This window comes from Apis laboriosa, unplaced genomic scaffold (genome assembly GCF_014066325.1).
Source record: "Apis laboriosa isolate Shangri-la unplaced genomic scaffold, ASM1406632v1 scaffold25_cov139, whole genome shotgun sequence".
NCBI lineage: Eukaryota > Metazoa > Arthropoda > Insecta > Hymenoptera > Apidae > Apis > Apis laboriosa.
The window spans coordinates 2,602,810-2,629,421 of record NW_025222552.1 but is presented as its reverse complement, the minus strand read 5'-3'; the positions used below and the strand labels follow the sequence as shown (position 1 = coordinate 2,629,421).

The 26,612-nt window shown below is 18.4% G+C and overlaps 1 protein-coding gene across 1 annotated transcript in view; it reads right to left on the bottom strand.

The window, feature by feature from the left end:
• Nucleotides 1–26,612, bottom strand: part of LOC122713582 (protein rhomboid) — an 877,166-nt gene that overhangs the window by 50,368 nt on the left and 800,186 nt on the right. The window contains exon 8 of the mRNA XM_043934168.1: nucleotides 4,700–4,842. Within this exon, the coding sequence (XP_043790103.1) occupies nucleotides 4,700–4,842 (143 nt within the window). The remainder of the gene's footprint in view (nucleotides 1–4,699; nucleotides 4,843–26,612) is intronic.

Genomic DNA, 26,612 nt, shown 5'->3' with positions numbered 1-26,612 from the left:
TTTTTATTCATATATTTTAAATTTTCATAAATATTAATTTTTTTGTAAGAGGAATCTCAAATTTTTAATATCTCTTCTCCACAAATTAAATATTTCATAGTAATTTTTTTGTATGAACATTTTTTTTATGTTCAAATTGTTTTAATATTGAAAAATATTTGAAAATATATAAGTAAGTAAAAATATATTATAAAATTTTCAATATTGATCTTCATAATTAATATATCATAATAATATATCTTTTTATATATTTTGATATATTTTAATATTTTTTAATCATATTGATATCATAGATACAATTTATTACTTTGGAATGTGTCCTTCATTGGTAAGATTTGTAATATCGTAATCAGCTGTTGTAATCTCTTTAAATTTTCAAAGCTTAATCTAAAAGATTAGATAAGTTTAGATTATTAAAATATTATAGAACTTAATTTATTTATTCTAACGTCAAGAGTCTCAAAAACTGAATCTTGCTCTACCTTAACTAACTTCCTAAACTTCGTAGATTTAAACTTTGTTAGAAGATTGAAGCTAATATGATGTTAGCCTTTAAAATTCAGGTTTTTAAAAGTTGAATGTTAAAGAAAGAATGTTAAGAAATTTATATAATATTAATCAAGATCATAATTGAGTTAGATTTGTAGAATAATTTATTGTTATTTATAAATTTGATAAAAAATGAATAAATGATAGAATACTTTTAGCAGAATAATTCTTTTATTTTCAACAAAAAAATATATTTTCATGTAATATAAGAAATTATAATGAATTTCATTTGAAAAATATTATTTTCATAATTTAGTAAAAATATTACAGTATATTTTATCAAAAATAATAAAATATATTGGATAATAAAAATAATAATATTTTTTTTTCTTTTCCATATCAATTTAATATCAATTTAATATATAACTATAGAAACATGTTAAAAAAATAATTTTATGTATATAATTATAAAAATTATTGAATTTAATTTACTGATATAATTAATAAATATTAGAACTAGAATCAATAAATCACAATTCAAAAAATATACATACAATAATTCAATAATATAATAATCGATAATTTAATAAAAATACAATTGATTACATTAAATATTAATTTCGATGAAAAATATACGTTTATTGCAATTTAATTTATCATCGATCATAGTTCCTTTATTATAAATTATCGTTAAAATATCATAAAATCTTCCTTCATAAAAAAATTCTAGAAGAATGTTTACGTTCTAATTTAAAGATAAACAGAATAACATTACTGCAAGAATTTTATAAAAATTTTAAATATAATCAAATTAAAATATAATTTTCTATTTCGCGTTTTTTTTATTATTTATAACGTCCAATACATTCATGCGTGTTTGCGAAACTCTATTATAAAAATCATAATATAATCGATAATAATATAATCGAATAAATTTCATTAGTCATTGATGTTCCCACTGATATAACATTGCATAAGTTGAGCGAAGAAGCATAGAAGAGTACAGATGAAATTGAACCGATATAACTGAAATTTTTTCTTGTAATTTTTTAAAAAACGATGGTTGAATTTGATTCATGTCAGCCGATGAGAGATTGTAACGTGATTAGTCGTCAATGTAAGGTGATAAAAATTATCACTAAAAATTAACATCAAAGAATTATATTAGGCGTATTCATGATGAAGAGGGATCAATTGAAAAAGTAGTCAACAAAATGTTTAATTTGTTACATTTATTCATCATCTTGTGAACATCATCTAAATTTCAAACATACTATTTTTTTTTATGAATTTTCTGATATTGTTACGAACTATTATGATTATTATAATTATAATATAGAAAATTTACATTATATTATTTAAAACTGATATAAAAAAAAAATTTTGTCTCTTAATTACTGCCTGAAATATGAATGAAAATTTAGCAGAAAAAATATGATAAATAATCTATAAATGTTTATATATTGAAAGATCTATATGAGAAACTTAAAAGTGTAAAAATATATAGAAAACATAATATGCAAAAACAATAAAATAATATCTAATAAAATAAAATAAAATATTAAATATATTTAATATTTAATAGATAATTTTTATTTTCATTTCATTTTTATTTCTATTTCTATAAGAAAATTTTTAATTATACGCAATAATATAATACATTTATATAAAATTTATTAAAAATAATAATAATTTTTGAGATATAAAATGCTATTATAAGAATATAAAATATTAATAATTAAAATATTAATAAGAATATTAAATACATGAAAATATTAAATGAATTGATATAAAATAAATGCAACAAAAAAAATAATTTAAGTTTTTTATAAAGAAAATAATGAGAAAATAAAATGTTAATTAAACATATCATTAATAACTTCAATACCAAAATATTTAAGAATAATTGTACATAAAAGTATCTTAAAATATTAAATAATAGAAAATATTTGAAAAAATAATAATTTCTTGTAAATTTATAATAATGATTATTTTTTTCGACTTCAGCCAGTTAAATAGTATTTTCCATATTATTTTATTTTTTCATTGTTTTATTTCAAAATGAGGAAAAAATTACTTTTTTTCATATTTACTTTATATTTAATATTTTCATGGTTTATATTTATTATAAAATTTTATATTTATACTTCAAAATTGACATTTTCATATTTTTAATTTTTTATTATATTTGACTGAAAACTTTAATTGAGAGTAATATAATTAGAGTAATAAAAACTGATTCGTGATTTTGCGTGAATATTCGTAATTTAATACTTCATAAATAATATTTTTTAATTTTTAGAAAAGAGCAATATTAAACTTGGACTTATCAAGTTATTTTATGTTTGATTAATGTTGTTAATCTATTTGAGATTAATAATGTACTAGTTGTGTTATACAGTATTCAAATATCTACTTCAATGTATCAGATATTTTAAAATTTATATTATTAATTATTAGTAAAAGTTATATATATATAAAACTACATATAATTATATATTGTTTTATATATATAATTTTTGAGATTATAATTATATAATTATATAATTATATATATAATTATATATTCTCTTAATTATTGGACATTAAATACAGAAATTAAACAATAATTCTTCATTTTTTGATTTTCAATATTACTTATATTATTTACTGATAAATATATTTATATATTATTGTAAGTATTGGTATTCAAGCAGAAATATCAGTTATTCAAAATCAAAAAAGGATATGATAAATTTTCTTTAATCATATTATGCATTATATTATATGAGATTATACAAAATTAGTCTCTTATTCTTGTAAATATTTTATAAATTTTATTTTATACGATCAATTTTATTTTACAGATTAAATTAATACCTTTTAAATAAAATTTACCATTTGAAAACAAATATAAATAAAATGAATTCTGATTTTTTATTTTTTATTAATTGTCAGAGAGAATATAAAAATTCAAGGAATATAAATAAATTAATATTTTGTATGAAAATTCCAATAAAATTGATTAATTATAATAAAAACAATATAAACGTGATTTTAAACATTTCATTAAAAAAAAATGATTTTTTTTATTACATCTTATTAAAATGATACGAAATATTTATATTTTCTAATAAATTTTTACGTCACAAATTTTAATGTAATATTTAATTTTATTTAATATATCTTAAAGATATACTATTAAGACTTTATTATAAAAATTAAAAAGATTATATCATAAATTCATTTTATGAAAATAATGAAATATTAAATCTTCCCATGAATGAAATTACTTGAATACCGCATTTTGCAAATAAACAATGAATTTATTCAGCACAAAAGTTTCATATGCCAAAGAAAAAAGATTTAAACGATTCTCTTGAAATATGAATTTTTCATGATATTTTTGACAAATATTACATGAATTTCAATTTCCGCATTTTCCAATAATAGAAATCATAGAAATTTCATTTCGCAGTCAAACGTAACAAATATCCACCTAATATTTAAAAACAATAGTGTTGCAATGAAATTGATACTAATGAAACTTGATCCTATATTACGATGCCAATAATTTTATCATTTTATTTTGCTATTCATCAAACAAACTTTACTAATATACTACATTTTAATCGACTTATTTAACACCAATATGGTTAAAATTGACAAATGATAATATATCTTTCAATATATATATATATCTTAATATTTGAATTCATTTTGCTAAAAAAATAAATATTATAAATTTTAGTATAATATATATTATAAATATAAACAAATAATGAAAATTTTGTAATAATAAAAAAAATAAGCAATTATTTAGATAAAAAAAAATATTTATGAATAAAAATTGAAATTATTAGAACGAGAAATTAAAATTTTTATTTTGTATAAATGGAATAGTTATTTTTTCGTTCTCAATCAAATATATTTTTTTTCAAATAATATTTTCAAATAAAAAATTAATTATTTTTCCATTAAAAAAATCATATATATATAATGATAATTATTAAAAAATATTTGAAATAATATCTTTATAATAATACTTGTTTAATATTATTTAATATTATTAAATAATAATAATATTTAACGAAAATAAAATAATATTTAATAAAAATGATAATTATTGTAAAAATATCTGAAATAATACCTCTACAATAATTGTATTATAAGTTTTCATGTTTTTTTTTATATAAATTATTTTATTTTTCAAGATTTTAATGTCACTTACCCAGCATGAAGAAACATATAAAACGCAAACCTCCAGAGCTCGAGACGTTTGTCCGGTCTGTAAATGAAAACGCTGTCGATTGGTACCGGTCCTGAAGGATTTACCTCTCCCATCGCCACTGTATAATATGTAAAGAAACCCAGCTATAATCAAAAATTAATGGATATTATCAATAAATTTTCATGATTTTATAAACTCATTACTAATATAGATGATAATAAAAAAATGAAAATAAATAATTTTATAAGAATTTCTATAAAATTCTATTAACTAGATGTTTATTAATTAGATATATTTTTAACTAAATAAATTCTATAAAAAATATGTATTCAATAAATTTCTATTTGAAATATAATTTTAAATAATTAAAAAATTAATAAAAAGAAATTCTTATTTTTTATAGTAGTTTATTTATAAACAATATTTATAAATATATTTATAAAGTTTTATAATAGTGATTTTTAATTTATTGTATTTATGATTTATAATTTCTAATAAAAAATAAGAACAAAAAATACAAATGTCATTTCAAATGTTTTGTATTGTTTTTTTGAAATAAGCTAATTTCAAGAAAATAGAGATTTCTTTAATTAAGAGATTCTCTAATCTTTAACTTTCTCTAATCTTTTAAGAGATTAAATATATTTTTAGATTAAATACGTTATTAATTTTTAAAGTTTCATGAATATAGCGATGTATTTTATTATATGGAAGAAATAATAGATTTTTCTATTTTTAAATTCACTCATAATTTTTGCAAATTATTACAATTCCACTATTATAGAATATGATTTTATAAAAAGTTAAGTATTTATAAAACTAACTCAATGAAATTATTTTTTAAAGTATTTATCTTAACGTTTTCAATAATTCCTCTTATTAAAAAAATGAAAACGATCTTTTATTTTTCTGATATTATTTTAACTTTATTTTTATTATAGTTTTATATTAATAATATTAAAAATATTATATATATATTTTTTAATTATTTTCATGTTTCACTATTGTAAAACATCTCTTAAGTTAGGAAATATTTCGAACCTCTATAAATTCTGCAAATGATATTTTTTTATTTTATCTTCTCTAAATATATTATTTATGAAAAATGCTTTGAAGTAAAATATTGTCGTTCGTTTTTCAAAATGTATATTCTTAATCTTCGATACAAAGAAATCTATCATAAAAGGATATTGCAGGAATGCAGAATTTCACGATCGGCTATTATATATAACTAATATATAAATTAAGGCACGTTTCATAACGATTTATTGTTGATATTGCAAAAGATATGTATTAGTTTGGCCACTTCATTTGTCTTACATATAACGAAAAGAAGCATTACTCAAACACATTGTATTTTTCAAGTATTTATTCTGTGGTTCAAAAATTTTATCAAAATTAAAATCTCTATTTCCATATATGCATATAATATATACATAATGTCACAATAATACAATGTCAATGTTTATTCGGTTAAAAACTCAGTTACGTTATTGATTTTCAAAAAATATTGTAGTGAAAAAAATTGTATATTATATTGTATTAAAAGAAAGAAAGAATAAAAATGATAGTTATAGATCCAATATCTTTTGTAATAAATCTAAATATCTCACTGAAAATCATAAGTTGGAGTTTTATACTAGGTGAAAAATCCATATGTTTTGAGAGATAAAAGGAGGAATTGATAAATTAATATCATATAATATCTATAATTTATTAAAAGAAAGGAGTTAACTAATGCAATTTTTATTTGACTAAATATTTATTAATCAGTGAGTCTTTTTAAATTTGCTTGTTCAATTTTACTTAATTTTTTTGTTCATTATGATAAATATATAATTTTTTTTAAATAATTTTGTAAGTTGTAAAATTTTGCAATCTTTTTTATTAAATATACTTATATAAAATAATAATATAGATAATATTTAATCATTAATTCATAATTATAATTAATAGATAATATTTAATAATTTTAAAATTAATAATAAATTAAAAAAAATTATTTTTTTTTATTATTTGTTATCAGTATGGTAAAATAAAATATAGTATAAAAAACATACAATTTATTTATTTACGAAATGATATACTATAAAAAATATAAATATAATAATTTATACATAATTACATACATTGTACTTTATTATTTAGATTAATAATAAAATTTATATTAATATATAAGACTATTTTTTTTTAAATTTAATTTTTTATAAATCTAAATAAAAAAATTAAAAAAATTAAAAATTTTTGCATGTTATCAGAATTGTTATATCATAATATATTAAAGATTTCAATGATTTTATATACATATATTCATATTTATTGAATAGTATATAAGACAGAATTGATTATATAATTCGATTTAAACTGAAGACACATAAATATGTTATTCTCTTTGATCTATTAAAATTCATCGAATTCAAACACAAATTTATATGTATTTTCGAGCAAATTATACGAGAGTTAATGGATATTGGTAATATAGAACCATTGAAAAATAATCTCTGCTATATTACCAGATTATAATTGCTTATCCTTTCTTTATTTCATTTCATTATATCAAATTATCATTATATCAAAGCGGATATCTGAAATTCATCTTACTTTAATACAATTTGTTACGATTCTTTTTCGATTTAAATGTCTTATAAATAAAATTTAAAAAATTGAAGTCTCATTTTTTAAGTTAAGAAAATTTTTATTTTTTTTATTTATATAAATTATTTTTTTTAAATGAAAACAATAAAATATTTTATAAAGGATTAAAATTATCAAAAAAATGTTTTATCAAAAATTGTTTGATGATCATATATAGCACAAATTATTTTTTTGTTCGTCGAGTTAAAGTCAACTTCATTTTTTAAAATAAAACTATATAATTTTGAATGCATTGATCGATCAATTTTGATATTTTCTATAAAAAAAAGTATTAACTACTCATGTTGAAGAATGAGAATGTAAGATTAATTAATTATTTAATTAATTATATATTAATTAATCCGAATGTCAATTATTTAGTTATTTAATGATTTATTAAATGATTAATTTGAATCCGAACGGAGAATGAATATGTATTTAAATTGCATCTAATATGTATTTAAATGCATCTAACAATTTTTATATTTTGAACATATATCTTTCTATTTAAAAGCGATTCATTGCTTGCAATTAATTTAGAAAAACAATATTTAATAATTATAATTTTTTAATTTAAACAATTATATTATATTTCTATAGTAAAATAAAAATAAAATACATATCATTGTTATAAATTTAAAATATGAAGTTATACTAATGTCAAAACATTTTCGTTCACTATATAAAGTAACAAAAAAAAAAAAAAATACTGTGTTATGCTGAAAAGTATATAATTATAATAAAAAATATGAATGACATAAAATGTTAAAATCATTTATTATTATCATAACGATCCAAATTATCGGCTTTTGGTAAGTAGCTAATGTAATGTAGCTACAGAAGGAGGACATATATCACAATTTGTAGTACATGCAGTATCATGATGATAATTATAAGCATGAATATAAATCATAACTTCTAATATTATATTGAGTCAACATTAGAATACAGCGCTACTTAGACATATTATTAAATATAATATACACTAGCTATTATATTTCCTTAATGATACAATAAAAAGTCGCATCAACAAATCATCCGTATGGGGATTTATTTATGTTATAATGACTCTTGTGAAACTTTTCTCTTGATTAAATGATTTATTATTTATCAAGATTATTTATTTTTATTTTTTTATTTTGTAAAAAAAAATTGAACTTTTTATGTTTTATGTTTGGAAAAATCTGGGAATGCAGACGAGAACAAAGAAATAAGTATCCGGAGTATAAAAATGGAAAAATTAAAAAAAAAAACAATACGAAAGAAATATAAAAATATTATAAGGAAAAAGCAAAATGAAAATGAATAAATAGAGTGTGAAAAGAATAGATAGAATATATATATATAGATATAGAATAGAAGATATAAGAAGAAAGAATAAAAAATATTAAATGCAAAAGTCTTGTCAATTCTTACATTATTTATAGCATTTTCAAAATAATTACAGATTTAAATAGAAATTAATTTAACGTAGAAAGAAATATAAGAAATTATATAAAGACAGTAATATATTGTTTATATTTTCTAAATTTTAACTTATCAAGATAATATTATATTGAAATAATCATTTAATCTTTTTGAAATTTTTGATTTCAATTTTGGATCCTTTTTTTAAAAAATAGATAGAATTAGAAAAATATATAATAATTAGAATAGAAAAGAATACTAACACTTAGAAATATATATAAATCAAATAAAAAATAATATACATATGTTGAGATATATATTGTTCCATAGAGGATCAGAAATATTTACAATATATGTATAAAATATCTTATCAGAAGTAAAATAAATAGTATTTATTCTTCTAACTTCACCGCAATCTATTTTCATTTATTATTTAGGTTATTAAACATTTTAAAAGGCCAAACATTTATAAATTTTATAGATTCAAAAAATCGATTCTTTGCAATATGTTTAATTATTTAAAAAAATAAATATGAAAATTCGTAGAAATGAATGATATAATAGATAGGATTAATATATTTGTGAAAAGATTTCCTTTAGAAAGTCAATTCAATATTTTTTAATTCAAAAAAACTTTTTTTTATCACAAGATTATTATTAATATTCGTTTAATTAACACAAATTTAAAATGCTTACAATTTAATAAATAAATCTTAACCGATATTTTTATATATCAAATTTTCATTTTAGTATATCAATATTCATTTTAGCTCTTATAATTGAATCTTTCAAAGGGATTTCAAAAATATATTATTAGTCAATATAGACTAATGTAAATTAAATTTTCTAAAGAGGAATAAAAAAAATTGTAAAACAAAAAAAAGACATGTGATCATAGAAAAATGATTTGAATGATAAGGAAAGGGAAAGAAAAAAGAATCTAAGTAAAGGAAATGATATATATATATATATATATATATATATATATATATAAATAGTTGAAAAAGAAGAATAAAAGAAGAAGATTCAAATGTTTTTGTTTATGATAAAATATTATACATAATAAATTATTTATTTAAAAATTTATATTTACTTTAAAAAATTAATAAAAATGATTTTGTTCTGTAGCAATGCATGCTTTACAAATTCAAATATCTCAGAGGTTGTCAAGAAATATTTTGATATAATTATTACTTATCTATATACTATATCTATACTATATCTGATATACTATATCTATACTATATCTATACTATATCTATACTATATCTGATTTTACATACAATTATTACTTAATCTGATTTTTTAATAAGCATGTATGAAACTTATCAATATAAGTTATACTTATTATATAATATAAGATAATAATATTATTATTATTTTAAACTAAATTTAAATAAAAATCTAAAATAATTGAATTCAAAAACAATTGTAATTGCATATAATTACATAAAAATAAAAACATAAGCGAAGCCAAATAAAATTTAACATTTTAGATGTTATTTAAAATACCTGAGTTATAATAAAATTAATAAGGAAAGATTTTATAATATATATTTATAATACTTTTAAATATTAAAACAATTTAATATAAAAGAATTTCAGTTTAATTTCATAAACAAGTTATTGCGAAATATTTAATTATGGAAAATTCAAATCCTATTTAAGACTTATTATTATTATCCTATTTAAGACTTCAACAAAAGAAAAAGAATTCTTTTAATGATTAGATATAATCACATATAATATAAATAGATGTAATATAAATTAGGGATAATATAAAGATATGAACCAAATTGTTTATGATGATACTAACACAAAAAAATGTTACTTTTAAGAATAAAATTTAAAAGACCTATTAATAATTACATGTTTGTTAATAATTTTATTTTAAAAATGAAGTTTTTTTCTTATTCAATCAATCAATAATATTATTAAATATTAGTAATCAACAAAATCAAAACTTTTATCTTTAAAATCAACTGTTGTGATAACTAAATTTTTTATTATTGAATAATATTACGAATGAAATTGAAACTAACAAGAATAAAATATTAAGAATTATTCATCATATTTATCATTGTTCACTATAAAAATAAAAAAAAAAGGTGCAAAAATTTCATTCAAACGTAATTGTGTTGTTCAATTTTGAAATTCTAAAAAATTCTCAAGAGGACTGGTGGTCTTTCTTGGACCTAGAAAAAAGATGAAGCAATTAGAGGAAACACTGCTTAATGGAGCTTAATAAGGGCTGGTCGTCATACTCTAGCAGACTTTTTGTTCCTCCTTTATGTCGGTACTTCAAACTCTATTTCTTCTCTTCATTTTCTTCATTTTCCTCCCACTGGCATTTCCGGGAGGAGATGAGAGAAATTTACGATGTATATGGTTGTTTTACAAATTAGTCATTTAGTCATTTTTTTATGCTTTAATAAATATATAACAATATGAAATATATTTTTAAAAAGTTTGATAAAATATATTAAAATTTATCTTTTATTTGTTCCAAATTTTCCTATTTCAATAATTTTATTTTATTAATTAGAATCTTAAAATTCTAATTAATCTCATCTTTTCGATAAAAAAAAAGTTTTATGTTATTGATAAGGAAATCCACATGCAATTTATTAATTAGTATATCTTTGTATCAATTCTTCAATTCGTATTATAAATTGATAAAATATATATATATATATATATAATATAAAGAATGTTATTTTTGAATTTATATCGATAATATAAATAGATAGATATTACAATTATAACTATATAATAACATAAAAAAATTATTATTATATTATTTTTATATATATTAATTGTTTTCGTTTATATTAATAGTATTAATATATTTATTTTATAAAATATCTTTGAAGCTTAATTCATTAGAAGTTGTTACAAAATTACGGAAATTTAAAATGTAAATATTATAAAACGATTATTGATGCTTTAAGTGATAAGCAATTTATTATCCGTATTAAATGAAATGCGGAGATAGAAGCGATGCTATAATTATTTCATTCTATCTCCATTTCTCTTCGTCTAACAAAAACTTAAATTGTTATAATTTAATAAATAAATCTTAACTAACATTTTTATACACCAACTTTTATATTCTTTTATGTTTTTTAAAATCAATTTTCAAAAATATCTCATGAATATATTAACATGCGTTATATAGGTATATGTTAATATATATTATATTATTTTTATATTTATATAAATAATTTTAAATTTTATGCTTAATATCTAAAATATTTTATTTCATTTTTTGAATAATACATATATGAAAGCATATTATAGAAATTTTTTTTTAATTTACATAGTTTATAGTATAAATGACAGACATAAAATGGAAATTTTTTTTTGAAAACAATTTTTTTATGATATTAAGATATTAAAAAATTTTAATAATTAAAATTTCTGTGCTAGATATTATAATTTTTATTTTATTATAATTTTTATTACATATATTATCAGAAATCAATTAGATATATTTTGTAAGAATTTTAATTAGAAACGGAAATATAAGATTAAAACTTATATTTTTAAAATTATGAAAAAAGTTTTTCTTATAATTCGAACTTAAGTCAACTACTTGGAAATCTTTGCCGTCAGTGATTGAAAGATCCTTTTCTAAGAAAAGCTTTATCAGTTGAAACTTTTGACTTTAAAGCAAAATTGTATAAAACTTTATATACGGTGTTAATATATTCATGAGACATTTGAAGAATTGATTCTAAAAGTCAAATCAAATGCAAAAATTAATATACAAAAATGTTGTTGAAATTTGTTTATTAAATTATGAATAATTTTGTATTATATGAAGCAAGACAGGAATATAATATAATATACAATAAAATATAACAATAATATAATAAAGAAAACAATCTTATTCATATTTCTTTTTCTGTCTCATTTTGTCAAATATAAACTTTAATTGTTTATAATTTAATAAATAAATCTTAACTAATATTTTTGTATATTTTTATATTTATTTTGATTTCTAGAATTGATCTTTCTATTTCATTATTTCACGAATATATTTATAAATATTAATATACTATATTTACAAACGAAAAAAGTTGATAAAATGATTTCAAAATATTTAAAAACATAAAATTCATTTAAACATTTTACATTCTTTTTTTATTAAAAAAAAACAATACATATATTGAATTATTTATATCTATTAATATTTAAATATTATTATGATATAAAATTCAAACTTGAATTAATAAACTTAAATTAAATTAATAAAAATTAAAAATAATTTTTTATATTAATTTACATGAAATACAAACAAAAAAAATTTGAAAAAAAATAATGATATTCAAAAATAAATTTTGTAGAAATTGTTAGTAATAATTTTTATTTTTTAATATTATCATTTATTATCATATTATATATTATATTATATCATCATAATATTATCATATTTTAACTCATAAATAAGCAAACAAAAAAGCAATTAATTGTCAAATAGAAGGATTATTTACGATTTAAATGTAATAATTGTAAAATTTATAATGATGTTTTATATTTCAATTATTCATTTATAAAAAAAATTAATTTTAAAAGTTTTAAAAAATAATTTATTCATAATTTATTTTGTATATACTTTATATTGCAAAATACTCTCTCCATAGAAATTTAAATTGTTTTAATAAAAAGAAAAAAAATATTTATATAATATTTTCTTTGTGTAGAAAGTTATAAATTCAGAAATAAAACGGTCAAGTATTAATAATATTAAATATTATAAGTTGCATTTTTTTTTCTTTAGTTAATATATCCTATTATATCCTATAATTAGTATATCCTATATTATTATATTATATTATATCCTATTATTATATAGTAGAAAATATAATAAATTTATTATAAAATTTAATTCATTACAATATTTAAATCAAAAGATATATAAATAATTTGTTTGTATAATAAAATTTTATTTAATTCTTTATATTTGTGTAAATTTTATGTTTGTATGAAAAATAATAATTTGTACAATATATATTTCATGATATATTTTCTTTAAAATATAATAATATATTATACAAATACAATAATTGCTTAATATTTATTTCTTATTTAGTTTGCATCAAAAATATAAATTATATTATACTATAAATATTCACATAATTTTAATAATAATCTGACTATTGTTCAAATAATAAAACCTTATTTAGAGTTAATTAGATAGAACTAAAATAGAAAAAAAATTTTGTTTATATGTATATATTATATGTATATATGAAATGGAATTCATATAATTGCATTAACAAAAAGATTTAATTTGTAAAACATTTAGATATTTTGCAAAAAAATTCAAGTTTAAATTTTTATTTTATGTAATTAAAATAATCCATTTCTTTCTTTTATAAATATCTTATTTATGAAACTTTTTAATTTATTTAAAAACTTCTAAAATTTTATAATAATATACCAAATTATTTGCAAAAAAAAGATATAATAACAATATCTTAAATTTTAAATGTCGATAATTAACTTCTTTTGTATTCTTTTTTCAGATTTTGTCTGCGAAAGAACTCGTAAAATTGCAATATCACAAGCGGTCTCCTACCTTCAGAAACTTTTTTTCCCTTTCTGATTTTTAAGTTCCGACATTAATTCTGTTCTCGTTGCTTCTTTCTCGGTCTATCATCTAGCTGCGTAAGCTTAATTAATTAATTTATCCTTTTAATCCAGCTTTTATTATTGCACCTACCTTTTTCATCATTCTTTTTCTCTTTCACCACGAATGACCTCAGGTCTTATTTTGTTTCCTGTTTTAACTACACAGATTTGTTAATAATTAATTCTATCTCTGTCTTTGATTTATAAATGCGTATTGAACTTATATGATTTTTTTTATAATAATATAAAATTAATTATATTGCAAAAATTTTAATTGAAAATACATGTTTTAGATACTCTATTAGATAATTGTATAATGAAATATTCTAAATTTTGTGAATATGTAATATGTTTTAATTTTAAAACATTTATTAAAAACATTTTTTTCATTAAAATTTAATTTTACTTATAATTTTCTGAAATTAAAGATTTTTTATTTATATTATTATTCCTCCGATTAAAATTCAATATAATTTCGAAATTGTAAATATTTAGTTGAATATTTTTAGAAATTTTAAATATAGTAAAATATTAATTATCTGAACTAATTGAAAAACAAATTTCAAATAAATGATTTTTCAAATAATCAAAAGGAATATTTTGAATAAGAAAAAATCGAGTTTCGAAAAATCGTGAAAAAAATATTAAACAATTTTCAAATATTTTTTATATAAAATAATATACTATCTACTAATAAAAAGATATTATAAAATATCTTATATATATAAATAATGTATAATATACATAGATATATAAATAATATAAATTAAAAAATGTAAATTATAAAATATAAATGATAATATAAAATATATTATAATTCTTAGAGTATATATTTCAGAATGTATATATTGTAAAATATGCAATTATCTTTCAAGCATTTAATCAACTTGAATTGAAATATGTAAGCAAAAGGATATAATATATGCATAAAACTACACAATAATACTTTTATTGTTGAAATATCACTTCATCAATAATATAAAATGAAAATTTTTATATTTTTTTTAACATCATTGCATATTAATCAATCGAATGATTCCATATGAATTTTTCTCAAATATTTTTATCAATCGAAAAATAATTTTATTGACTAACATGTTACTTTAAGATTCATATGAAAGTTTTCATCATTGAATCGAGAAAAAGTAAAAAAATTAAATAACTAACATGAATAAAAAATATTGAAAGTGCAGTTAAAAAACATAAAAGGAAAAACAACTGAATGAATATGAGTAGAAAAGAGACTAGCAAAAAAGAAACATTGAGTGGAAAATTAGTTTTATAACGAACAACGATTCGTTCTATATTATTACTTTATGCTTTCGCATGTTTTAATGCAACTCTATATTCATAGAGTTTATTCAATTATTATTCAATTATTCACAAGTGGAAATTTTTTATGTAAGTATGCATAATATATGTATATAATTTTCTTCTAAGTAAATTCCGTAAAAAATTTATTAATAATATTTTATATTATATATAAAAAATATTAATAAATTTTTTGATTGCGAATGATATTATCGAAATTATTAGTATTTTTTTTTAAATATGCATAAATCTCTTAATTAGTTTGTTCTAAAAATAATGGAATTATTTGTTTCAGAAATGTAATCTTGACACAATAAGATGGAACAATTTAAATAAATAGAAAAATATCGAGTGTTTTTTTGTATATATAAAGTTATGATTGTAATCGAATAGAAAAATAATAAACTAGATAAGAATGCACAAATAATAAAATATAAGAAAAGACTAAAAATATTACAATAAGTAGTTCTCACATTAGCATCCATATTTTAGAAGTTTATCTTATCGCTTATTATTTATTCGAATGATTATTTTTTTTTAGAATTTGATTAAATGAAAAAAAAATAAAAATTGAATAATTAATAACATTTTAATTTTAAATAACACATTAATTTCGTATCTAATTTTGAAAAAATTAATAATGACATTAAAGTGGGCAAAAATATATATAATATAATATATATTTAATTTAATTATATTATATATATTTATTTAATTATATTATATAATATATAATATATATACTAATATATTTAAAATTATTATTTTATAAATAACTTTAAAATGTTATATATATAAGTTTTTATGGTTTTTGTTATTTTGATTTTAAATGCTCTATTTTCGATTAAGTTAGTGTTAAATTGCATTGACTTTGTATATAATTTTAAAATGTATTTTTTGCTTTGTGAAAATGTGATATTAATTTTATTTTCAAATTAGTTTTTCTGATTTTTCAGCGTATTGAAAACATAATGGACAAGAAGCAAATTTGAATAATTTTCCTATTCCAGTTCAAAGAGATTCACTAGATCGGAAAACTGTCAAAACGGCTCGCGAGATGTTTGGTCCTGGGACCGTTAACGAACGTATTGCATAATGATGGTTTAAAAAATTTCGAAGCGATGATGAGAGCTTTGAAAACGATGAATTCAGAATGTTGGCCATTCGATGTTGACAACAATGACTTGAAGACTCTAATTGAAACCAATTCTCGTACAACTATTCAGGAACTTGCTTTTAAATTGGGCGTAACGCGTACAATCTGTAATCATCTACAGAAAATTGGAAAAACAAAAAAGCTTGATAAATGGATTCCGCAAGAATTAAACGAATATCAAAAAAATCGTCGTTTTGAAGTGTCGTCTGCCTTTCTATTGCGCAATTAAAATGATCCATTTTTCGAACAAATTATAACGTGCGATGAAAAATGGATTCTTATAACAATCGGCGATGATCGACTTAGTGACTAAACCACGAGAGCTTCATAACACTTCTACAAAACCAAAGTTTCACCAAAAGAAGGTCATAGTGACAGTTTGGTAATCTGTAACCATCACAGCTAGTTTGATTTATAATAGCTTCCTGAATCCTGGTGAAATCATTACAGCTAAAAATTACTGCTACCAAATCGACGAAATGCATGAAAAATATCAACGTTTATGTCCAGCATTAGTTAATAGAATGGTCCTCAACAGAATAATCATATTAAAGCATTCAGCGATGCAGATTACGCTGGAGACACTGAAACGAGGAAGTCCACTACTGGTTTTATATTAAAACTAGGCGATTCCGCAATAACTTGGAGGTCAACACGACAGCGAACAGTAGCTCTATCCACTACTGAAGCCGAATACATAGCAGCTAGTCAAACTGTAAAAGAGATCATATAGATGAAAAGTTTGATTAATGATCTAGTTATGTTCAAGAACCTTACGATACCTTAACGATTCTTTATGTAGATAATTTGTGCGCAATCAAGCTTATTAAAAACTCAGAATTTCATCGAAGAAGTAAGCACATTGACGTGCGTTATCATTTTATACGAGACAAATTTAACGAGAAGGAGTTTCTTTTGCAACATATAGCATCGGAAGATCAGCAGGCAGACCTATTAACAAAACTTCTAAGAAGAACAATATTTTGAATACAAATCGATTGAATATCAAGAGTATCGAAGACATGATAGACACATAGAACTACAACACTCAAACATAATAAGCATACACACACTAAACAAATTTCAGTTCACTTTTAGTGGGAGTATTATAGAATTTAAAGTTCACTGAAATTTTATATGTGATTTCATTATTGAATGTTGCCAGCAACATCATTATTTTATAATTGGTATCTATTTATTTTTCTTTGATACACATACTTTAAATGTTTTGTAAACAGATACGCGCAATCATGCATAATTAAATATATTTATTCAGCTAAACCCGTACATTTTTTTTGTTATTTTATTGTTTTCATTGCCTAGTCAAAAAAAGTTTTGTTTGAGCAGAGATATGTGCATTTGAATTTAATAATTAAAAACCGCAAGAACTTTCTTTCCAATCTAATAATAGAAAATCATATAATAGAACAGAAAATTATCGTATTCTTGGAAAATAATTAAATCCAATAATAATAGATACATATCAGCAAATAATAATCAATATATGCATGCTACGATAATTAATTTAAAGTTGGAGTAACTTTATAAGCTCTAAAGCTTAGCTTATATGGTACTGATTTTAGATATAGAATTCACGAGAAAATGACATCATAATTAGTTGATAATCTATTGTATTAGAATATTGTATTAGATTAATCTAATTCATTGATTTTAGCTTAAATATATTAAATATTAAAAAACAAAACACATTGTATTTATATATTATTCATCAATTTTTTTGAAACTATGTTTTATTTTTTCAATAATTATGAATTTCTTATTTGAAAATTTTTTAAAATATTTTAACATATAAAATTTTATGTCATTTTTTATATCTTTCTGTATTCAAAGTGCAAATAAAAAAAAACTATAAAATACCTTAAAATCAGTTGATTTCTTAATATATTGAACGAAATATTGTGGTATAAATATTCTTATTTTTTATTATATTTTTAAGATCTCATATTTTTTATTCATTTTCATTTTATTCATTTTAATACATTATTCAAATAATAAAATTAGAAATGTAATAATCTTCAAAAAAAAAAAAACTGAAGAAAAAAATTAATATTTCTTTTATTTTCCATAAGTATTTCTAATAATAATTTTATTTAATTTTATTTAAAATAAAAATAATGAAAATAATTTATTTAATAAATCTTATATTTATGTTATATAAATTTGATTAAAAAAGTATAAACTTTAAACATATATCTGAATAAATATAAATTAAATTTAATTTTATATTGTTATATAATGTTATATAATTAAAATTAATGTTATATTTAAAATTATATATTTAGATTAAAAAGTATAATTTATATATTTATTTATTTTTGACTTTGAATTATATACTATATAAAGTTGTGATCTGTTTCGTTTTATTTTAACCTTTTTTATAATTATTTTTATAGAATTCAAATCTACAAAATTAATTGTGATATTTTTTAATAAATTTAATACAAAATAATAAAAAATTCTATAAAAATTTAATAAAAATTTAATAAAAATTTAATATAAAATTTATAAAACAAATTTTTTTTACAAATTATTTTATTTTATGAATTATTATTAGAATTATTATTATTATTTTATTTTATGAATTTTAATAATATATGTCTAAAATATAATCAATTATAAGCTTATTAATTAAATAAATTATTTAAATTTAATTTTAAATTTAATTTTCAATCAATTCTCTATTTTAACATACATATTCTATGTAAAAAATAATATCCAATATGTATGTATAAATAATATCCAATATAATATATGTATGTATATACATATATATGGATGTATAATATACATCCATAATGTTAAATGAAATTTATTAAGTAATATTTTTTGTTAATATATTTAATAAAATTATTTTTATTTTATAGTATTTAATTAATTAATCAATGTATCTTTTTCAGATTGTTTAACATTTTTAAAAAGTAGTTAAAAATGATTGATTTATATTAACCTTTTTATAAAATGTCTATAGTTAGATTAATTATAATTAAATTATTATCTGATATTAATAATTTATATCACATCCTTAAATTTGTTTATAAATTGCTTTACTTTAATTTATTATTATTATTTATTATTATATCTATTATTATTATTATGCTAATTATTAAAACTGCTTGAAAATTACAGAATAAGCTTCATTAGATTATATTAGAAGTTAAATTATTTTTTTTCTTTTGTGTCACGTTATATCTGTTCAAATCCACAATTTTAAATTATGTGATATTTTTTTTTGCTAAACTGCGATATAATAATTGACAGTAATATTTTGAACTAATTTCCGAAAATTTTCTTTTTTTATACAATTTAATGTAAAATAATTTAAAAAAAATTGCTTTAATAGAAAAAAAAAAATAAAGAAATTATCAAGTAGTATAATTGATCAGTTCGGATTCTAAGATGCTCAATTGTTGTCCAAGAAGTAGTACAAGTCAATTATATTTACAAGTTATCTGACAATTCTTTCGTAGAAATTTTATATTACGAAGAAAACAAAAAAAAAAAAATCAGTAAGCACCGGTCGATCAAACGACTCGTTAAATGTCACATGAAGTAAAATGATTATGCGTCAGTTAAAAATACGAGTCTTTATACATTATTTCCACAGTGGAGGTCCGGTCGCATTAATCAGTCGGTGAAGGTAGACGCGTACACTTGGCACTGACGTGACTGGTTATAAATCGTCGGTTCGAGTGCAAACGCGATTACACGGCGACGATTATCGAGAGATTCCCCGGGAATCAGCCTACTCCTCGGCTGCATTCGCCACCAAATGCGATATCCTATACATGCATAAATCCTGTAGACGCCTGATGCACGCTGACGAAGAAGAAATCCTAGCGAATCCTGGCAAAATATATCTCGTGAAAATCAACGAGAATATTATTCGCTGCAATGAGATTTTTGTCCGTATTCTTTCTACCTCTTATATTTGAATCTATGAAATATTGTCAGGTACGGGAAAATTTGAAATTCGAAATCGCTATAGCTTTTGTTTTTATACTATATCTCAATGAGCTTTCTATTTATTATACTTTATCATTCTTTAAAGCAATCTTTGCCATTTTTTTTCTTTTCTTTAATTCTTTTTTTTTTCTTTTTATTTTATTAAATATTTTGAATTTTATGTAAAACTTATTTCAATTGGATCTTTGTATAAATAAAATATAAATATATGATAAGAATACAATACAGTAAAAAATACGAAAATGTAATGATATAATGTAATGATAATTATAAGAAAGTCTTTTATGGACATTATAACAATAATTTTGGAAATAAATTTGGAAATATTGTAATTTAATAAGTATTTACTATTATCTGATATATTGATACTACTGTCTGATATTTTTAATATGCAAATTTTTTGAAATTCTTAAATTGGTGTGATAGGATTGTTGTAATGTATCATTGATGAAATAAATGAATTTATTATTTTAATTAAATTTTTGATAATGCATATTTTAATTAATATTTATCGTTTATTATATAATTAATATTTTATATAATTAATATTTATAAGATATTTATATTAGTTTAAATAAACGTTAATAAAATTTTTATAATATGATTTTAAAACTAATCATCATAATATAATAGTAATATGGTGATTGAGATTATAGATTGTATGTACCACATATATGATAATAATAATGAGCCGTTTGTCCCGTTATATATATTGTATAGAAAAAGCCAATGCCAAATATATATTTTGAAATTAATATCTCAAGAATAATTTGAATAAATACAAAACTTTTAAAGCTAATTATAAAGTAAAATAAATATAGTAAAATAAAATATATATATAAAATAAATATCATAATTTATCCGTTTGATATTCTTTAATTTTTATTAGAAACATTTTTTCGTAACCATTTCAAATTTCATTATAAACATTATTAATTCTCGCATATGCTTAAATCACATTTATATAGTCATATATGTAGGTCTATGTGACATCTTTTTTTTATAATGATAGTGGAATTTTCTAGCAAAGTTGATTTCATTTTTCCGAATGCTTGCATAATATATATTTCTAATAACATTGAGATAATTTTATAAATAAATTTATAATTTTAATAATTTTAATAATTCAAAAATTAGATGCTATAAAATTGAATATATATTATATATATTATATATAATATATATATTATTATATTATATATTATATATATTATATATTATATTATATATATTATATATAATAATATATATAATATATAATAAAAAATAATAATATATAATAAAAAAATGCTTATATATATATTTATTCATGTAAAAAGTGAAAAACCAATAGATTTAAAAGATCGAATAATAATAATAATAATATATAATATTTAATCTAATTTATGATTGCATAAAATTAATAATTAATATTTTTAAATGTATACTTATATATTTTAATATATATTATATTTTTAAATGAAAAATAAATTTATAATTGAATAAAAAAATAAAAATAAAAATAAAATTCATAATATTCTTTTCAATCTATTATTAATATATTATAATATAATTATTTGTAATTATTTGTAATATAGTTATTTTTGATCATAAATCTTTCAAATTACAAAACATTTTAATTAAAACAATTTTAAAAAATAAAATTTTTTTTAATATATTGATTCTTTAAGACAAGAAATTATAATCCAAAATTTTGCTATTTTTTTACAAAATAAAATAATTTTCAATTATAATACGATTTAAAAACTGTATATATGTACATAGTTTAGATATATAGTTTCTTATAAATGACTGCATAATTAATGTTGATTTTCAAGAAACAGATCCTTCTCTATTACTTTCTAAAAACATATATCAATTGTATTTACGAATCAAACAAGAGATCATATTTTATTAAAATGGTAGTAATTATTGTAACGTGAATTAATACTATGAAATGAAAATCAAAGATGCGAAATATTTACAAGCATGATAATCTTGCGAATACATATGCTCATATATTCGAATATGTTAATCTGGCTCCAATTCATCTCGTTGAGTGTGAACGCCATTCCTGTTATCGTCGACAGTGTTAGCTAAAAGTCTTTTTCACGCCCCGAGATTCCGCGCCATCTTTTTCCTTTTTACGTCCTTTTTACAAATTAGTCATTGGGAAAACGGAGTAGTATAAGAACTCCTAAAACTACTTATGAATAATCTGAGAAAATACACTGCGAACATTTATCCTATTCACAATGCCAATTTGAATTTCACATAATTAAAACAGTGAACTAGTGTTGACTAGTTTCGCATATTCAAAACATAATATCAGTAGAATTATAAATTACAAATCATAGAAGAAAATGATAATATAAAAAAATTATTATTAAATAGGAATCTTTCAAAAAAACAACTATGTTATAATTTATTATATAATAATAACCTAGTATAAAGAAATAAATAACAGAAAAATAGAAGTGAATGAATATTAAATATATTTAGTCCTTAATGAAATATTTGTATATTATTATGCATATTAAATTAAAAGATTTTCTTCAAATTTTTTCTATAATTTTCTATAATTTTGAGATAATCAAAATAAGATCAAACAATAACATTTATAATAACTTATTTAATATTTATTTTATATATTATTTAAGCTATTTTATTATTCATGAAAAACGGAAATTTTTTTAACCATTTAACCATAAATTATTTTTTATAATTAAAATTAAAATGTTTTAATAAAAACTGAATATAATGACTGAATATAATATAATATTAAAAAATTTTAAAAAGTTAAATATTGATTATAATATTGTAATAAATTATTTCTTAAATTATGAAAATACTTTAATATCTTTACTTTGTATAGTGAATTTTATTATTAATTTTATTATGAATTTTATTATTTATTTTTATAATTTATTATTATTATTTTATTAATTATTATTATTATTAATATATATAAAATATATATTAATTGCTGTTGTTTTTATTATTATGGCAGCTATAAAATTGTTTGTTGTATCATATTTCCTAATAATATTTTCAAAAATTTCTTGTAATTTAATAAAAAAAAACAAATACAAAAAAGAATTGCGAATTTTGAATATAAACTAAAATTTCTAATTAAAATTCTGTAATGCGTTTTAAAATTCTGTAATTAAAAATTTACAAAACTGAATAAGATCAAAAGAAAAATTCGCAATTATTGTAAATGTGTTGAAAATTAAATTATAGTTCTCAATTTCATTTATTATCAAACTATAAAACGAATAGATAAAGAATATTTAAAAAAAATTTAAAAAAAAAGCTTTTTAAGGAAAAATTAATAAAGTTATTTTAGTTATTTAAATGTTAAAAATTTATGATAAAAATATATTTATGATAATTTACTATTCGATATTTCGATAATTTATTACAAAATTTTTTTCTAAATAAAAAAAGTATTTTAAAAAATGATATATATTGTTAAAATTATTAATATATAAAGCAATTCAAAAATTTTTTTATATAAATAAAACTCTTATATATTTGTTTTTCATTATACAGTTACTTTTGTTTTTTAAAAACGAAAAAACATTTTATTATTCTTTTTTTAAATCTTTTCATTTAAAAATCTATCATCAATTATAATACAATAGCAAATGAAAATTACACAAGAAAAAAATTTAAATCCATATCAAAATTAAAAGGAATATCTTCCAAGATATTAATTTTAATTATAGAAGTATATGTAAAAAAATTTTAACAAGTCCATGTAAACAATAAATATATTTGAAATTATTATAAAAATTAAGATACAATTTATTAATTTTATATTTTCTTATATTTTTTTTTCTTAAAAAAAATTGATAACATATACATGACATTTTGTATACAATGATTCTTTTTATTCAAATAATAATTACTATTTATAAGTTTTAAGACAGATTAGCTTATTCAATTAATTCTAAAAGAAATAAAAGAATGATTCCTTCAAAAGTGTTTTATTTTTATGTTTCTAGAAGAAACATTTGTATCCGCATGGTATACTATTCTTCCTTTTCCCTTATCAACTTACAACCCTTAAAATTTACGCTTGCTTTCGCGAGATGCAAAAGAGAATCCCAAAAGTTATCGCGAAGCACAGAGTGATATTGTTAGAAATGCAAATTAAAGCGTTCAAAGACTTTGATGAACTTCCGTGGAATTCTTGAGAATTTAAAAAAGAAAAATGCTGCGTTTGAGATAAAAGCAGTAGTAAAAAAAAGAGTAAAAAAGAAGACTTTTCATTCAACTTCGACAATTGAATCGAAGACTTTCGACCAGACAAACGATTTTATACTTGGATTTAAGCGAATATAAAAGCCAACGAGACAACTGTATTACATAATAATGGATTCATATCCTTCTTTTAATATTAATAATGAAGATCGTTTTACCAGAAATGTTTATCCTTATTTTTTCCATTTTAAAAAAGAGATACGATTCCATAGGAAATCTGTTATATATATTTAATTGTTAATTCATACAAGACTGGATATGGAAAATGTGGCTAAATGTATATACTATTTGTTTTTTAAAGATGTTTATTCGATCTTAGAAGAAGTTTCAAAAAAATCTTTCATTTTGAAATAAAATATGAATATATTGAATTGAAATTTTAAAATTTAAATTGAATATTATGTATTTATTAAATACATTATTAAATATTAATATTATGTATTATGTATTATATGAATATATATTATTAATAATTAATTTTATATTCACACAAAATATTTCCATAATTTCAAAAAAAAATTTTTGTATAATCTAATATATAAAATGTTAAGAACTTTTTATTTAAGTGTCTAGAATCTGTGTCTAAAATTTTTTTTAAATTTTTTATCTCTTCTATAGCAATAATTATATAATATGAATTATATGTTAATTATGTGTTAATAATAAAATTTAATATATCTATAGTATACGATACTAACTATTAAGCTAGTTTTAAATTTTTTCAAAAATAAAGAAAAAAATTAATCTATTTCTACAAATTACAATTAATTGATTTTCAAAATATTAAGAAAATCATCAATATTGCATCAGAATATATGTTTTGCGTTATAAGATCAGGTTATTTTTTTAAATTGTGATTTAAAATTTAAAAAAAATAAATAAATACAATTAGAAATCGTTAATGTATTTAATAATTAATCATTACATGATAATAATAACAAAAAATTTAATTTTTGTAATTTTTATTTAATTCTTAGTTATTTAAATATATTGCATTAATAATAATACATGATTAATATTATTTAATAATTCAAAACTTTACACAAATGTAATTCATATATTTATATATATATATTATATATTATATATATTTATGTAATTCATATATTAACAATAGAAAAATTTTTTTTTCTCACTGAAAAACGGTCTATCTAGAAGTAAATCTAAAAATAAAAAAAATTTTTCCTTCCAAAGAAATCTTGAGTTTTATTTATTGTTATAAATATTTTAGAAATTATATAAGATATAGGATAAAAGTTAAATTAAATATTAAATTATTAGGATAAAGTTAAATTAAATATTAAATATTAAATAGTATTTTTTTATAAATTAAAATATAGATATGAGATTTAAAAAAAATAAAAAAAAAAATATTTAATAATTTGTATAAATGATCTTGGAGCGGAAGAGACAATTTTATTTCAGAAAAATGAAGTCTATATTATATAGTTATAATGATGGCAATGTAATGGATGGTTATAATAGAGACAAATTCAGATTTGTAACAAAACATGTTTTGATAAAAGTTGATAAAAT